The 17,845-nt window shown below is 48.2% G+C and overlaps 1 protein-coding gene across 1 annotated transcript; it reads right to left on the bottom strand.

Annotated features, from left to right (window-relative positions):
- Positions 1-503: 503 nt before the first annotated feature.
- GGT5 (gamma-glutamyltransferase 5) lies at positions 504-17,259 on the bottom strand. Its single transcript, XM_053959624.1, has 12 exons — positions 17,071-17,259; positions 10,724-10,854; positions 9,049-9,138; positions 7,814-8,003; positions 7,357-7,514; positions 6,779-6,928; positions 6,230-6,363; positions 5,638-5,840; positions 5,126-5,217; positions 4,214-4,323; positions 3,769-3,876; positions 504-3,566 (listed from the first exon to the last, which is right to left on the bottom strand). Exons 1-12 carry the CDS (start codon positions 17,229-17,231, stop codon positions 3,420-3,422), a joined length of 1,674 nt encoding a protein of 557 aa, XP_053815599.1. The 5' UTR covers positions 17,232-17,259; the 3' UTR covers positions 504-3,419.
- Between the last annotated feature and the right edge of the window lie 586 nt (positions 17,260-17,845).

Genomic DNA, 17,845 nt, shown 5'->3' with positions numbered 1-17,845 from the left:
GGATGGCACTTGGAGCAACTGGATTTAGTGAGTGACATCCCTGCCCATGACAGGAGGGTCAGAACAAGATGGTCTCTGAGGTCCCTCATCATTCCATGTCCCACCTTTGGAATGCAACCACCTGGCCCTGCTCCTGGGTACAGTGTGTTGGTGTGGGCTGCCTGCTCCAGAGAACAGGACACATTCCGTGACTGATTCCAGCTGATGTGAAAGGAAGCTGTACCATTAAAAGGCAATTCAGATCATGAGCTGGAAGGTTCACCTCTTGCCCCTATTCTTCAGTCTGACATTAGCACAAGTTTCTTTTGGCAACCATCCAGCCTCTGCAAGGGAACAAAACTCAGCTGTGAGAGACAAGTGGCACGAGCTGCACTGTTCCTCAGCTTCTCCAGCAGCATATGAGGCTCCAGAATGAACAAGTGTCACTGCTGGAAACACTTGCATGGAGTCCTTTGTGCTTGTGTGATGGAGTAGGCAACAGGTTTAGAGGAGAAAATCCCAGACAGATTTAAAAACACTTTATTGAAAGTATAACTTAAAGACTTCATTAGAAAATAGAGCAGCCTCTGTATAATGATGCTTTAAAAGTCCATGAAAGTTGATTTTAGTACAAAAATAATGCTCTCTTGTTGGGAGGAGGAGGAATGTGGAGAGACCAAACCAAGAAGCTCTTGACCCAAACAGATTTCAGCAGCAGTGAGGAGGTGGCAGGAGTGCCAAAGCAGGTACAATCTCAGCTTCACCAGGTATTCTGCTAGGAGGGACTGCAGGACTGGAAGTCTCTGCTGTGCTGAGAGATCTGCACTCCCATTCCCTTCTGTCTTGCAAATTAAATCTGTGATGGGTTTTTTAACTGCTTCACTGGCTCACTTGCAAAGTTAATAGCAAAGCAGTGAAACTGCAGTGAGTACTGGACTAAAGATAATATTCCCATGTCTTTGTGGTGGGAAGTAGCTGTGATACTAGTGCACTGGAAAGGTGATAGGCTGGAGTACTGCAGGGTGCTTCACCCTAAGGTGTGTCAGAAGCAAAGGTAATGGAAGACTTAGTTAGTTGGTGTCATGATGGAGAGGGACCAGAGCACTGCTGAAGGTGGCCCTGAAGCCTAACAGTGAAGCTGGGAGTGCTCTCCCTGTCTCCAGCCAGTGCCACTCTCAGTTGCTGATTGTAAATTTTCAGCTCAGTGGGGTTAGCTGGAAATAACCCCGGATCTTGCCAGAGACAGCATCCGGCCTGGGCTGTGTGTCTGGAGCTGCAGATGGTGTCTGGCGCCTGTCAGTGCTTCCCCTGCACAGCTCTGTCAGCTGCTATTCCTGACACCACCACTGATGCACCCAGGAACTGCTAGCTGGGGCAAGGGAGCTAATCAAGGCAGAAGACTTCAGCAAATTAGGTAGCCCCTTCCAATAGAACATAAAAACTGCCCCTCGACAGCTTTTGGAGCTGTTTCCTTTCCCATTCACCAGCACTGTGATGCTGCCTCACGGGGTGCCAGGCCACTTCCACAGTGTGAGTGAGCAGCTCTGATGGAGAAACCAGCAGTTCTTCCTGAACTGGGGGATTTAAGATGAATTCCACTTGGACAAGGAGGGGGCAGGGCAGTGCATGGAGCTGGCTCCATCCACGAGTAACTTGATTTCCAGCTGGGCGATTGAGTGCTTGCAGATACGATCTGGTAACTCATCAATCTTTCACTGGTGCAGCAGGGGCCGTGCTGCAGTCCTTGGGGTTCAGCTTCTGAAGAAAAACATGTCTGGCTCTGGTCAGCTTCACTCGGACCATCACTAAAATGCAAGTGAAGGCTGACATTCCAGTAAATGGATGGCTTTATTGGACAGGCTTTGAGGGTAAAAACATTGGCGTAAAGTCTAGCTGGCCTTGTTTTAATTGTTTTTTAATAGTGTGTGCTTGTTATGATGTTTACACAGGGATTCTATTTGTTGGAGAACTAGGAGTCCCATGGGCTCTGTGTGTGAGGGGGAGGGCTCTGCGAGTGCCTGGCTCTGGTTTCTTTTCTCTTTCAGACACACACACAACACTGTGCCCATAGGGCAGTCAGGCTCAGAAGATTTCAGAAAATAGAAGTTTGGAGGATTCTGGGAATTTGACCCTGCATATTTGAAGAACTTTGGGGGTTTTCTGGGTTTTAGGTTTTATTTTCATAAATGTTTGATTCTCTTGGCCATTTTGAGCAGGCCAAGGCTATGGATTAACTGCAAAAGACCTTTTGCATCCAAGTGCAAAATCCAGGACCTTTCGCATTCAGGTCTCTTCTCCAAAAGTTTTCTCTTTCTGTGATAGTTCTTAGAGTTCTACAATGCCCTCTCTGTGGTTTGAACGGAACACTAGAGACAACAGGCTGTGGTAAACAGGGATGTGGAGCATGTAGCATATGGAAGAATTCTGCTAATGCCTGATGATGCTGCATCACTTCTCAGCAGTCCTGGTGGTTGCCTGGCCAGGCTGAGCTCAGGGCTACAAATGACATCTCCTGATCATGTATACTTTGCAATTTGAAGAAAGTCTCGAAGTTTCAAAAGCAACATTTCCACTGCCTTCCTGACCTGCCTTCCCAAATGATGTACCAGTGTTGAGGAGGGGGAAGTGGCACAGACTGGGACCCATCTCACCACAGGGAGAGGCATCTCCAGGGAGCTCAGCTGAAGCCTGTTCATCCCAGGAGCAGGGAAATCACTTGCCCCCATGGGAGGCTATTCTCAGAGTCACCGTGTGCAGGAGGAAGTGTTGGTGCAGTTACCCCGAGCTTGTGGTTGGGTGAACTTTGCACCCCCAAGGCAGAGAGCAGCAGGCAGGGCAGCACTTGTGCCATGGTGTGATTTCATCTGCCACCCTGGGGAAAAGCTGGGCTTCTTTGGATGGGAAAACAGAGGGAGAGTGTGGAATTTTGATCTCTTCCCTTTCCAAATCCATACTCTAAGCCTGAATGCTTCAGTTTTTAAAATCCTGACCCTGCAGACACTTCTTGTTCATGGCTAAAATAGTTATGTATTTCACATTGCTGAACCCCAGCAATAAGCTTATTGTGGAACAGCCTGAAAGAAACGGAGATTCCATCAGGAATGGAAGATGCAGCTGGGCCATTTCACAGTGGTCTCAGTGGGGTTTGGACCAATTTTCCTTTCACACTTTGTATTCTCTCATTCTGAGTAACTGATGTGCTCAAGAAATATGTTCTCTGTGTATCACACAAGTAATGAAAGGTGTAGCTCTAAACAAGGTTGGCTGACCTCTCCTTGTATTGCCTGAGGGTGACCTGCAGTCTGCTGGAATTAAATGTAATCACAGGCTGTGCCCATGCTCCAGGAGACATCCTGATGGGAACAGGAAATTATGGGCATATCCAAGCAAAGCATGTTCTGAGTCTCCTGTGGCTTTGTGGATTGTGATGGCATTTCACACTAATATCCAGCCGACTTCCCCAGCTTCCTTTTATCAGAATAAGCAGAGATGCATTTTCCTTCCTTGGAAATTCCCTGTACAACATTCATTGCAAATTTATCTTTCTTCTCTTTATGTCCTTTTCCCAGCAGGCCAGTCCTAACCTCCTGTAGGGAGAAAGAAGAGGAAATGGAGTGAATGGGGCAGGGGCCTGAGATCTTAACATTGCCATGTGTTAAACTGTAGGATGTGTGTTTGGAGCCTGGTTGAGGAATTGAGGTTTAAACAAGAAGGAGGTGAGCCAGAGGCAAAATAAAGGTTACCCAGGAGAGTTAGAGGAGGAATCTGCTCCCCACCAAGGCCACTCACCTTGCTGAAAGAGTCCTCAAATAGGACACTGTCACCCTGGGTGTGCATGACAGGAGCTGAAATGGCATCTTCCAAGTCGTAACCAAACCACAGCTTGTTTATAATCACCTGCAATAAAACAAATCCCACACTGCCCAAGTGGACATAAAACCTGGGCTGTCCAACCCAGGCTGCACTGAGCCAGACCCAAAGTCCTACCAGCCTGGTGTCCTGCTTTTGTGAACAATACTAGATGCTTGGGGCAAGTAAAAGAATAGGATGAGCACGTAATACTTCCCAGAATGCTTTCCCTGGCCTACAGTCTCAGCTTTTAGTGACTTCTAAATTGCAAATTAACAAAAGCACCGAGGAGTCAAGATCTGAGGAGAGGTGAGTAGGAACTGACCATGGCTAGAAATCTGGGAGGACTGAAAAAAACTTGCAGCTTGCTGTGGGTTTCACTTACCATGGTGGTAGCACTGATAATCCAGCCCCCCCCAGCTCCTCCAATCACCAGCATGTCTCCTGACTTGGAGATGAGGATGGAAGGCACCATTGCTGAGGGAGGCTTCTCTCCTAGAGCAGAAGCAGAGATATTATTCTTTCCATGTGGCTCCAAACAGGGTAGGAGGGACACAGGTTCATCTACCTTGCCTTTCTTTTGTCTCCCACAGAAAAACAAGCTGCTGCTCCTTCCTCAAGATGCTCAAGACTTCCAGAAAATTTTCCTTGTGCTGAAAGCCTGCCTCCCAAAAAACTGGGACCTTTCTGGCACAAGCTAAACAAGCTTCTCTTGATGTAGGACAAGGCATCCTACAAGTATTCAGGACTTGCTGCAGCTCATCCAACTAGATGAGGAACCCTCAGCAGAAATCCTGCCGTGGCAGCACTGCTGTCCTCTCCCAGCAGGCTGAGGGGGATGCAGCATGGCACAGAGCAGGGATAGCTCATGGCACAGAGCCATGTCTGCACCAACACTGCTGTGCCACAGAGCTCGGTGCAAGTCTGTAGCAGCTCTATACTCAGAATCAAAGAAGAGCCTAAAATATCAGCAGACTTGTCTTAGCAGTAGTTTCTCCACTTCCTCCCTCCCCTTCCCATCAGCCAGTGACCATCTTCAGCATTTTTTTTAACCTCTGATTTCTCTGGTTAGAAACTGAAACTCCTGTATTTCCATACAAGGAGATATGTGAGTAGACACAGACACACTACAGGGCTTTACCATCTTTTAGTCTGAAACAAACTTGCTCTCATCCACATCTAGGAAAGGAAAGAGTACCTGTAAGTTTACAGGTTGTCCCTGGCCACTTGGACACAGCTTGTGTATCCATCCCCTAGCCCTGTGCTTTGTTCTAAGGATGAGGATGAGGATGCTCACCTGGTTTAATGCTTCTGTTTGCTATGCAGAAGTCAGCAAGTTCATTATTTAAAATTATCCCAGTTTGGTTAGAATACACAAAGGAGCCAAACCTGCAGGGAGGAAAGATGAAGCCTTTTAGTGCCCAGGGTTCTCCTGTTATGGACGACATTTACTGCACATGGCACCCTGTGAGTAACTTCTGTCTCCTCCCAGCCTGCAAATGTCCCAGTGAGGGTGTCCAAAAGAAATTTGTGCTGCTGCTAGTGACAGGGATAAGTTCCCTGTTACTGGTGCCACAGAAATTCAGCAAGAGCCTCAGCAAGTTCTTGCATCCTCCTGAATTATGACGGCCCTTAGAGTTGATGCTCACAGATCTTTACTGTCACATGAAAAAGGCACTCACAGCTCAGAAGCTGCCTAAACCAGTGAAACCCAGGAGTTTTGCATTTCTGGTAGCCAGCCCTTGCAGCTCCCCTGTGAATCTGACACGTGGCCTGTGTGACTCTGTTGCCAAGCCCCGGGCTACTCACGGGTAGTTGATGGTGCTGGTGGCTGACACGGCGCTGCCGTCTGCAGCGAGCACAGAGATGTGGCTCGTGCCCATGCTCCTGTGTTTGTCCTTGTAGAGGGACTCCAGCAGGCTGTAGTGGCTCAGTGGGTGGTCACCACGATTATCTATCCTCTGCCTGACAGACTCAGCAAACTGGTCAGACAACAGGGTCCCCACAGGCACCTGTCAGCACAGCAAGGACACTAGGCTGGTCATCAAAGCACAGGCCTGTCTTTGGGCTCAGGATCTCAGCCCCAGTAGTCAGAGCCTGGGGCCCTGGAGTGGCAGCATTCAACCCCAGGCCACTCTCATCCCAGAAAATGGACCAAGCTCAGCACTGAGGCACCTCAACATTGGCAGGAGCATTTGCCCACCCTTTGTCAGGCAAGTACCAGCCTACAGCTGAAGCTGCAGAGTAAACAGCCTGATCCTGCCTCTGCCTTGGCCAACTCAGCTGCATTGCTCTTTAGTAGCAGCTCTAAGCATTTTCTTTCCTTCCAGGCTGCAAAGAAGAAGCATATCAGAGCATTGCTCAGTGCTGTAGCACTTTACCAACACACCATGGAGCTCACCTGAGCTTCAGAGAAGGCTGGGTCACTCATGTGGGGTCTTAGCATGTTGCCAAACTTCAGGGCTTCTGCAATGTAGTGATAGGTTTTTACCTTCTCCTCAGGTGTTGCCAGTGATGCTTTATGGAATTTATACTCTGTGGAGCAGTATGAAATAATTTTATTAATAGACCCGAGGCAATGTTTTTTCAAGAAGTGTAAAAAAAAGCAAAGGTTGAAAGGAGCCTCCTCTTCCCACCCCAGTTCTTATCAGGTTTCCCCTGTGCTTTAGGAGGATGTGCATGCAGAAACCAAGTACTAATTTTCACTGTGACTTCAATTTCTTTTGAAGCATTGGGAAAGCCACGCATCCTTTGGCCTTTGCAGCAGCTGTAGTGATGCTGAGCCACTGTACAAGTGAACCAGTTCTTCCTCCTGCTGCTTAGCATGGTCATACTGCTGCTTTGGGCCCCATTCTGGCTCAAAAACTCTATTTCTGCCCATTGCATTTTATCATTCTGGAGCAACACTCTCTGAAAACCTCTTGCTGACCGTGTTCCATTAGGAATTTACCTTCCAATACCTTGAGGATGAACATGAGCACTGCACCTCCCATGGGTGGTCCTGGAGCAAATACTTTGGTGTGGTTGTTCAGGGTGATGTTCAGAGCTGAGGACACCTCTGCTTTGTATGCCCGAAGGTCCTCCAGTGAGAGACTGGACCCTTCAACAGAGACCCAGGAGCTGCCATTAGCACAGCAACTTGCACTGGTGCTGTGGGCTGCCTGCATCAGAGCCTTGCTAAAGCTTGTGAAGAGCGGTCCCATGCAGCCCAAATTCCTTCCACCCAGCACAGCACTGCCCTCACACATCCTCATGTGCTGCCAAACCCCAGGATGTCACAAAGCCTACAGGAGTCAGAGGGGTGAGTGCATGAGCACTGTGGGCAAAGGCCAGAGCAGTGGGTGGTCTCAGCCCTGCTTCTGGGCCTGAGCTGTAGAAACTGGGGAAAGGTGCCCTGTTCCCATGTCAGGTACCACCCCAAATGACAAGCAAATGGCATGTGTTGGCTTTCCCCTGGTACAGGCTCACTGTGAGCTGATGGCCAGGAGAAAGGCCTATGTATCAGGACTAGCTGTAGCTGTTACTCACCAGCCTTTGTGACATCCTCCACCAGAGCCCTTCCTATCTCTCCCTCATAAAACGCTGCAGCTCCGTGTTCCGCTACAGCTTGCAGCGTTCGCTGCAGCGCTTGCCACCGGAAGGTCTCGCCAAGCTTCAGAAATCTTTGGCCATCACATAGCAGTGGGCTGTTAAAGAAGAACATTCATCAGTTTTACAGCATGAGCTTGTTCTTGCCCAGGGCCAATGACCTGTTTTTCCTAGCAGGAGCTGGTCTGGATTATGTATGCTGTGTACTTTCCAACACGGTGCTACACTGCAGCCTCTTTTAAAAACCCACTTCTGTGATTCTCTCCCACTTCATAGCAAGTATTCCCTGAGCACAAACCACAACATCAGCCTGCACTCCACGTCAGCATGTCAGAGAAAGGGTCTGAAGCTGAGGGAACAGTGGCCCCCACACTGCAGTTTCATTCATGGATCTTACCACAGGTTTTTTCCCGGTTCAGAGAAGGCTGGGTGATGGAGAATTTTCCCCAGAACTGGAGAAATAACGAGTGGCTCTGAAAGAAGCTTGATGGTTGGTTCAAAGAGGGCTTTCCATGGTAAGCGGCCATGTCGCTTATGGGCTTCCTCATACCCACGGAGTTCTCCGGGCACGCCAATCCAGCGGGGACCTGAGGAGAACAGCAGTGTCACACCAACTACGTCACTGGCTTGGGGGTTCCACCTCTCTGAAAGCTCTCCAGTCGAAGTCTGAGTTGGTAGAGGCAACCAAGGCTTCTAAAAGCAGGCTTGGTTTGTTTATTCCCTTTTCCTGTTCATGTATTTCCCTGTTACTGAACAGCAGGCATGTAGAGAGGCTGGAGGCAGGCCTGAGGTGTGCTGAAAGTGTAACAGGCAACAGGCACATGCTGCAGCAAGGGAGGTGGCAGCTGGACACTGGAGAAATGGCACTCATGGGGCCTGGACAAACACCAGAAAAAGGGAAGCAGTGAAATTCTCCATCCCTGGAGAAATTAAAAAATGTGACAGGACAAGACCCTGGGCAGCCTCAGCAACACCTGACATCACCCTGCTTTGAGCAGAACTCCAGCTGTTCCTTTCAACCAGAGCTGCTCCTGATTCCTCTTCAGGCTCTTCCAAGGATAAGAACATCTCCAGAATCAAGGACACACCCCAAAAGATAACATTCTAGGGGAGGAGAATTAATAGAAGAAATGTGGAAATAGCAAGAAGAAATTAATAGAAGAAATGTTAATAGCAAGAAATGTGTAAAGATCCAAGATGTGCTGCTAAAGCAAGAGTGCCTGAGCCCAGCAACTCAACCCCTGATGTGCCAGCATGCTTCCTCATGGACATGGGCAAGCACACGAGATTGATTTCTTTTGTTTCCCGAAAGCTATTGATCTTATTTTTCTGTAAGAACTTCTGAGGAATGAGAGCTTTGGGAAATCCAGTCTTGAACTGCAGACTTCCTACAGAGAGAAGTTACATTGTGATTTCTCCTCATGCTGGCTCCCCATTGCCTCGCTGGCCAGGCTGCCAGTGTTACTACCAAACAGGAATTTTTATGGACCTAGTATTTTTTGTTACTTTTGCAAAAGGCAATCCAGGTAGAGAGTGTTAAACTAAACAGAACTCCAGATCCAGTCAGTGAGGTGCTCAGTTCTCCACTCTGAGCTCAGTGCACACCAGGAGGGCACACAGCAGTGTCCTTACCAATGGGGAAACCAGCACCACAGCCAGACAATAAGTTGTGAGGAAACACTCGTGGGACTGTCTCGCGGGCGTTGATCACCTCGACTGTTCCTAGAAAGAAGAAGAGGGAAATGCATGATGTTGTTTTCCTGAAGCAGGTGAACATCACACTTCAGTCAGCTGTAGCACTGCACATGCTGCTGGCCCCGAGCTGAGCTGCTCTGGAGCCTTTTGCCAGATGTGCCAAGTGCACCTGCAGGGCCAGGTGTCAGCACAACTTGTCCTTGACTCCTGTGCTTTTACTTAGAGCAAACCAAGCAGTGCCTACCTAAAGGTACTGAAAGTACAGGGAGAAGGCCAGGGCTCCACACAGCGAAGGTTCCCCCAGGGTTCATGGGCTGGGACATGGGCTGGGACATGCTGCCTCACATCTGCAGGTTCCAGCACTTCTTCTACAGATGAGACATGTCAGAGGCATAATGTGAGCCTCATGCTCCTGGGAGGGCCATTTACCAAACGATGATGAGGCAAGTCCATCATATTTGTAGCCCTCTATGTATCAGGGAGCTTGAAAGGAGAAAAACAAACCCAAACCCCCCGTTGCATACACTCATATTTCAGGTCTAGCCTATCACTTTACTCCTTCTCTGCCTTGTATTTATCTGTCCCTGTCACAGTCCACAGAGCCAGCTGTGCTGCAGGAGCCCACAGTGCTCCCTCGTGTACCAAGCACTTGAGCTGTGCATGGCCACGGGCAGCTCTGTGCAGCAGCATAACTCAGGTAGTAGAGGAGGATTGCTGTCAGGAAACAAAGTTCCATGGCTTTGCCAAAAGGAAAAAAGAAGAAAAATATAGGTGGTCTGCCAAAAGGAAAAAAGAAGAAAAATATAGGTGTTCTGCCAAATTAAGCTCTTGCATAAGATACACCCAAACAGTTCCAGATTTGTGACTCGGTGAAACTACTTGGCAGGGATTTTAAAACTATTATATTGTTACAGTGTTCATTGTTGATATTACTATTAGCTATATAAGCTCTGGGGGTTTTTTGGAAGCCAAGACTTAGAAACTCCCACATTAAAGACATAAAAGCAAGAAAACAACACTAGAGTTTAAGCCAAACACAGAAAGGCTCCCCAGCAGACACTGAACATTGCTAGGTTTAGATTTCTGAAGTGGAGATGCATCTCCTGGGACAGGAAGTGTCACCACTGCTTTGGGGAGTCACACAGCACTGGTGACAGCAGTGTGAGGCAGCCCCAGGGCCAGCAGGCACTGCCAGAGCTGCTGGGGCAGCACAAGCCCTGAAGTGCCATCCTGAGAGCTCAGCTGAGGCACTGACAGCCCAACACTGCCAGCACACCCCTCCTGCCTGCTTCACTCAGCCACTCACACCTGGCTGCAGTCAGCTGTGTGACTTTGGAATGTACTTTGGGGTTGCTTTGGAGAGGGAAGGAGAGGCAAACTCAGCTCATTTTATATCAAAGCTCTTTCCTCCACACACACGTTCTTGCTGTGAAATGACAATCACAGCTCCCTGTGGTAGATGCTTTGGATTAAAAGCACAAGTGTGCTTTGTGATGTAGTTTTATATTCAAAATATTGCTCTGAGAGAACAGGCAGGATTCTGATTTCTCCACAGCAGTTGTGTGTCTGCAGAGGGACAAGGCACCATGGAAAGGCCAGGGCAGGCCCATACCTGTGCTGGCATTATAGATGGTAAATATGACCCCACCACCCAGGCCTGAACTCTGAGGGTTCATCACTGAAGTACAGATCAAGCCAGCAATGGCAGCATCCACAGCTGTGCCTCCACTTTTCAGGATGTTCCTGTGGTGGGAAGGAAAGAAAAAAGACACTGTTAAAATCCAGGAATGTCAGAACGGAGGAACCACATGAAAATGCCTCCTTGGGACCCCTGCAACTTGAAGAGAGCAGCAGGAGAAATGTAGTGGCAGCAGTGTGGGGTGTGAGGGCACAGAGGGGCACATTCCTCTGCTGGAGTGAGAAGGAACAATTAGAGGGAAAGAAAGGAGGGTCCACAGGAAAAAAAGAGCAGCCAAGGCCAGACCTGTGAGAGGCTGGACTTCCTCTGGGCAAAGAGTTATGGGAGAGAGAGAGCTGCAGCTGCTCACAAATGCTGTGGACTAAAAGGGACAGCAAGGAGTCCCAAGACATGGAGAAGGATGCTCTGAGCACAGAAGAGGGCTTTCCACCTACTAGGAACCAAACAGCTGATCTCTGGCTTCCCAAATGCCATTGCTAATAAAGGCATATGCTGGTCAACTGGACAGGAGCACTGAAGTGGGAACACTGGCTCCACATGTCAATTAGCTTCATTGTTCCTACAATGTGACTTCCTGGGCTTATTAGCACAAAAATGCCCCAGCCTGCTCCCTGTATTCCCAAAGACAAAATCAACAAAGAAACAAAAAACCAAACAGGAAACAAACATCAACTGCTTCTACGAAGGCACAGGACATGAAAGAACACAAAAGCATTAAGGCAGCCTCTTGCTGTTAGAGAAACGTGTCTCAACAAATGCTTCCCTCAAGAGCATCTGAAAACCATAATTTCCTTGCAGTGGAAACGGGGTGGCATTTCCTGCACAGCCTGCCAGTCGCCAGCACTGGTGTTTGCTAGGAAGGTTCCTAACTGCTTTATTGGGTTATTGCTCAGATAAGGCAAAGCCAGAGGGGAGACTGTAGTAGTTCATTAATTGCAGTGCAGCTGATCCCAGAGTTTACATGGGAACAAAGAGCATGCACAGAGACTGGTGTTTATTTTCCATCCACAGATATGGCTGGGACCTGCTGGGTCTGGGAACAGGATACTGCCAGCAGGCATGCTGATGTGACTTTCCTTTGTTTCCCCAAGTGCCTCGGAACCACTGCCTGTAAGGAAATGATATGTGAACAAGTGGGAAGAAAAGAAATAGTAGGGAACATCGGGCTTTCTCTTTGGGATCTGCGTGGCTTTTGGCCTTCTGGGAGCTCCCTGGCTGTAGCTCTGAACATGGAGACTGAGGTTCAGGCTCACCCATCCAGCCCCTTGCAGTAGGGGATGGACTCACCACACCAATGTCCCTGGGAGGTGTTTTTCTGAAACAGATGCTGTTAATTGCTGACCACAGAAAGGACACGAGGGCTTCCTGAAAAACTGGGTCACCTCTGCAGAAGATCCAGACAGCATGTTAGAAAGTTGGAAGAAGAGGGAACGACTGCTACACTGACCCAGGACAGTGCTCCCCAGAGCCCCTGGATTGTGTGTGAACTGTGAGGCAACACATGTACAAAGCCTGGTGACAGGTGTGAAAAACGACAGAGGGAAAGGTATGGTTCTGGCAGTGATAAACAGCTTTGAAAAGAAGCTTGGAGATGGTATAGTGCACATTTCAACGCAATGCATTAAGACCTTAACATGAAACATCAGGTACATTTCCCAAGGCCTGAAAAGCACCATTCTCACCCAAATTCACAGCACACTGGCCTCCAGCCTTGACACCTTTCCCTCCAGCTTCTGCAGAGACTGAAACTCAACAGAAAATACCCTGAGCTGGCTCTTGGCGTGTCACCCTGTGCATGTCTCACTCCCAGTCACAGACCTGCCCCGTCCCTGGAAGTGATGCCTGAGGAATTTAGGGCCATTATGTCCCATTACTTGGCTCCCTTTAGATGAATCTGTGTTGCAATGAGCTTAGTTATAATGCAAAATCCTTAATCAAATTGTGGCACCTTACCAGGTCTCCCTAGAGATACCAGTGCTGCAGCTGACAAGATCTGATAACAATGTTTTGTCCCATATCCTTCCTGCCACTTAGCATTAGGGTTTAGTCATTAATGGAGTTTCCTTATAATAAGGAGCAGAAGAGGGTGTTAACAACCAAGTCCCATTCCAGCAGCAGCAAACAGAGATTCACCTTCCCTGGAAAGGGTGAACGATGGCACTTTGCTCGCAGCAAAGATGGGCTGTGCTGGACTGCAGACCAAGACCTCGGCTCTGCCCTAGTCTCGAGGGAGCCCTGAAGCCCCTTTAAACACACTGGAAATGCTAAGGTATTAAATTTTATTGACTTTTATTTTCTGCTAAAGAAGGCTGGGAACTGGGAGACCACCCATTACACAGCAGCTGCCTCCTTAGGATTTATGAAGAGCAAAAGCAACAACTGCTTCTGTAAAAAAGGGCCAGTTACCAAATTTAAAATGTGCAAGAAGGGAAACCAAATCCTTTGGGATGTAAACATACTTCAGAAATCTGCTGGGCCATCACTGAAAAGGATTTTTGCATCAGATTCTCTGGTTAAAACTGAATTTCCCAGGACTGCAGATGTTTTCTGACTGTTAAAGTCTCACCATTCTCACCCTTCCCACCACCCTGTCCCCCCGGGGGGTGTTGATTTCAAAGAAGGCTGGTTCCCAGGCTTTATGCTAGGCTACACTGAAGAAGTGGGATCAGAGATAGCTGCTGGGCCAGGCCAGGTCAGCTCACCTTGCTGCAGTTAATCCCACCACTGGGAATGAACATTTTTCCTAAATCTGTCCCTGACCTTATGCTGGCTCTTGCTTCTGCCATTTGGGAAACAAAGGAATGCAGAGCAGTGGATGACAGAGCTCAAACAGCACACTGGTAGGGAATATAGAGCTTTTTTGCATGCTTGATGAAAAGAGCCTCTTCCAGGAGGGAATAAGTGGTTCAGAGTTGAAGGTAAAGTTTGAGTACCTCTTACTGTCACAGGGCAATCATCTCCTGTCTCCTCAGGGCTCTTGACATGAGGAGAAATTAGTGAGGTGGACTGTGCCACCAAATCCACATCCTTGGGTCAAAACTGCTCTGATTCTCCTTTTAGCTTCCCATCCCTCTTCATCAAAGTGTTTCACTTAATTCAGGGACAAGTTTTCTCCCAGAGCAGGGTCTTAGGACCAGACAGCTGTACAAGGTTGCTTTCAGCCCCCAGTTTCCAGCAGAACAAACATAGCAATACACCCAACCTTGCTGAGCACTGAGAGCTGGGCAATGATGGCTAAGGGGAAGTTTAGCTCAGGACCTGCCAAGATGGATGGTGACAGGCTGAAGGCTCACTGAGATTGCTCTTGCACTTTCTGCAGGGACCCAAAGAGTTGCGTAAAGATTTCAGAAATCCAGAGTACACTAACACAATCTCCAGAGCTGGGAAACACATGGAGTTTTCCCCAACCCACTATCCCATTCACTGAAATACAAGATTCCTCCTTGAGCAAGAGGTTTAGTTCAGTTATTCTCAGTAAATTCAACTGACAATTCTATTAGGAACACACAAAGACTCCCCAATGGAAGAATCTTAAACTAACAGAGTATCATGTAATTTCATTCCTGACAACTCACAAAGCATGTTGTTTATCTTTAAAATAAATAAGATTAAAGAATTAAAGAATAAAATTAAAGAATAAAAATCTGTAAGTAAATCAGAGATTCGGTGCTGCTTTTAGATTCCAATGCTTTAGGCACCAGACCAGTTCTCTGAGCATCCTCTGCATGGATTCCTGTGAGCTGGGGGGGGATTTGCAGGATGAAAGGGGTGGCTGTGGGGAACAGCCTGGGGTCACAGCAGGAGAGAGGTTCTGCCAGGTCAGTGAGGAAGAGCAGGGACAAACCAGCCGTGTAGTGTGTCTAGGGACTGGCATCCAGGGCTGCTTGGCTTTGCCCTGTTCTCACCTTGCTGCTGAAGTGAAATGTGGCATGAACTGGCAGTTCACAGGTGGGGACAGCAGGGCCTAATGGACAAGACTGTTTTCAGAAATTGGATTTTATTGCTACTGCTGTGACAAAATTCCTATGGATGCTAAAATCTTATTCAGCAAAGATGAGGCAGGAAGCAGCTGGATGCTCATCATATCACATCAGGGTCCATCAGGGACCCTGAGTCAGCCTCACCCTGCAGTCACACAGAAGGGTCACAGAGCAGAGCAGATGGTTCTGAAAAGCTGAGCCCTGGCCAGAGGCCGTCTGCTGTTGCATCCTTGCAGTGTCACTGCCGTGTGAGATTTCCTCACTCGTGAAAGAAGTCATTTTCTCACCTCGCAGTTTGCTCTGAGAACTAATTTAGTGCTAAGACCACTAAAGAGCATAATGTGCTAAGAGCTGAGAGCTTAAAAAGTGACATACAGGTATAACAGCACAGAAATGTCTGTGAGAAAATTAACAGGATCACATGCAGTACAGAGCATGCAATAAGCTTCCCAGAGAGAAAAATGAAGCTACCACTGTGGGCCAGTGGGACAGAGAAAGAACTACAACAACAGCAAGGAAAAGGGCAAATATTATACAAAGCTTCTGGTCCCAAGCTCTCTTGCAGAGGAACATTTTTATAAACAATTTTACTTTTATTATAATCTTTTACAAGAACATGCACAGAAGAAGCTGGGAGAACAGCACAGGAGTTTGTCTCCTTCCCAGTCTAAGGACAGTGTGAAATGAGCACAAAGATTTCCAAGAATGGCTGGAGGCAAAGGATACCAGGAAAAGCAGCAGCAATCATGCAGCAGCAGGGGAGCAGAGCTGACCACCAGGCAGAGGGTGAGCAGTAGAGCCCAGGCAAAGGAGGAGAGTAGCCATGGCTGGAGAGGTCCCAGAGGCTTGGCAGAGCTGAAGAAGAGAGCAGGACCTAATGTGCAGATGTCCCAGGATGGGCAAAAGGGGGAAAAAATGAGATGGGAAGGTGGAGCAAGAGCAGGATTTTGTGGGGATCATTGGCAGACTATTTGTAGGAAATTTAAGTTGGTCCATCGGACTGGAGGGACAGCATAGACCTGTCAGCAAGTGTGCTGGAGGTGCAGCTGCAGCAGTGGTGGAGGCTGGGGAGGCCTGTGGAGCTTCTTGCTGAGAGAGGGGAAGGAAACAAGTGAGAGCCCAGCAGTAGCCAACTGGACAAAGCTGCTCAGTTGTCCACTGGCCACAGATTTCTGTGGCTCTCACTTCAACGTCTTCCAGCTGATTATAAACTACATAAAGTTTACAATAGCTGCAAAAACAAATGCAGTGGTTTTCCCCAGCAGATTATTTGGGCAATCCAATTATGTATTTTTCCTCTTTTTCCATTAATAGTGATTTTAAAAACACTTCTGCTTTCTGAAGAACTAACATGTGGCTTCACATAAAAACCCCATCTCACAGCCTGACATATGCGCAGCCACAGTATATTTTCTCCAGCTACTCACAAATGCTGTACCAGCACATCATTGCCAGAATCAGAGGTGAGACATGGCAAAGTGTGGTATTATGGCACCACATCTCATTTCACTCCCCCAGCCGTGAGGCAGAGCACACAGCTCCAGCATCCATCACTGGAGCATCCAGCATCACATGTAAACTTCCATCCTTCTGCTTTCATGGATGTGGGCATTAAATAATTGAAAGAACAGCAAAATAATAATATGGGAGTCAAAATGTTTAGAGACAAGTTTTACACAAACTGAAGGTGTACAACCTGGGCATCTTGAGAATTTTTTTAACCTACATCTTTCTTTCCAAGTGGTGTAAATATGTCTTTTATACTTCTACTGTCTTGACTGAATTTCAATTAAATCTGCTCTTTGCTTTTTTCTTCATAGCAGACACACTTACTGCAGGCTTCAGTCCAAGAACAGACCCCCAAAAGGCAGTACCCCTTTCCCTGCCTTCCATTCTTGTCTCTGTGGAAGCCTGGCTGCAGCTCTCTGCAAGCTCCTCCAACTTCTTAATTTATTCTCAGTCACTTATCCGACAGACCTATCATGCCACAAAAAGTAAATTTCTTCCTTCCCCACTTAAAACCAGCATTGTACTTGTATACTCCAAATATTTATACCTTCCAAAAGGCCGAGGGTTTGCAAAGTTGCAAATTTTTGGGACGCTGCAATGAAAGTAAGCATCAGGCACGGAGGCAGAGGCTGGAGTGACCCGGGAGCAGCCTCGCCGCGCAGCCCGGAGCGGGGCCGGGGCCGGAGGCAGCTCACGGCCGTGGTCAGTGCCTGTCCCGTGGGTCAGCCCGAGTCACGACGCGCCGAGGAGCCGAGCGCTCCGTGCACCTACCGGCCGATGAGGGAGCAGCTCTCGGTGTCGGCAGCCACGGCCCCGTGCAGGTACTGCTGCGGAGCGCACCTGGGCTGCGTCAGGATGACCACAAGCGTCACTGCCACTGCCAGCACTCCCAGGGTCAGCAGCACCAGGCAGCAGATCTTCCCCGTGGACATGGCTATTCCTGTGCCGCCGAGCAGCTGCAGGGCTCTCGGTCCTTTCGAGGAGGCGCCTGCCTTGCTCGAGGGGAAGTGGATATATCCCGAGCTCTGAGGGAGGTCCCACTGCAGTGGGCTCTGCCCCCAGCGATTACATTCTTTCTAACATTAAAAGCTGCTAAAAACCGAACGGTGTGCTCTGTCTTTCGTACTCTCTTAGGTGTGAGGGGCTTTTCACTCTCTTTTATAAACTTTTCTTGCAGATCTACAATCTGCCCCTTTTTTTATGTGTCTCTGATGAAAACATTTAACACATTCACTCCTGAAGCACTTAAAAGAGAAATCTCCACACTGCTCCTCGGCTTCTCCCAGCTTCTCTGGCTTCCCATGCTTGACACAAAAGTTACCTAACAAAGGTGGCCTATGTGAATCACGGGAAAAACTACCTCAGTCCTACACTGCAAACTTGGGGTGTTTTGTTCCTGTAAAACTACTCAAAGAAGTAAAAGCTGAACACACTGTACAAAGCTAGAACCTTTATATATACTATTAGTTTACCTTATAGGTTATTATAATCTTAGTTACCTTTTTTCATAGGTACATCTTGCCAGTGTCCACAGCATACATCTTCT

The sequence above is a fragment of the Vidua chalybeata genome, chromosome 18 (assembly GCF_026979565.1).
Source record: "Vidua chalybeata isolate OUT-0048 chromosome 18, bVidCha1 merged haplotype, whole genome shotgun sequence".
Lineage (NCBI taxonomy): Eukaryota > Metazoa > Chordata > Aves > Passeriformes > Viduidae > Vidua > Vidua chalybeata.
This window is presented reverse-complemented; position numbering and strand designations above follow the sequence as displayed.

Bases quoted from the DNA above. Each gene is read 5' to 3' on its own strand.
- GGT5 (XM_053959624.1), bottom strand. From the start codon at position 17,231: ATGTCCACGGGGAAGATCTGCTGCCTGGTGCTGCTGACCCTGGGAGTG. The intron at 8,004-9,048 runs GTAAGGACACTG...TGTTCTCCTCAG, and splicing joins TGGTGCTGGTTTCCCCATTG to GTCCCCGCTGGATTGGCGTG. The intron at 4,324-5,125 runs GTGAGCATCCTC...CTTCTGCTCTAG, and splicing joins AAACAGAAGCATTAAACCAG to GAGAGAAGCCTCCCTCAGCA.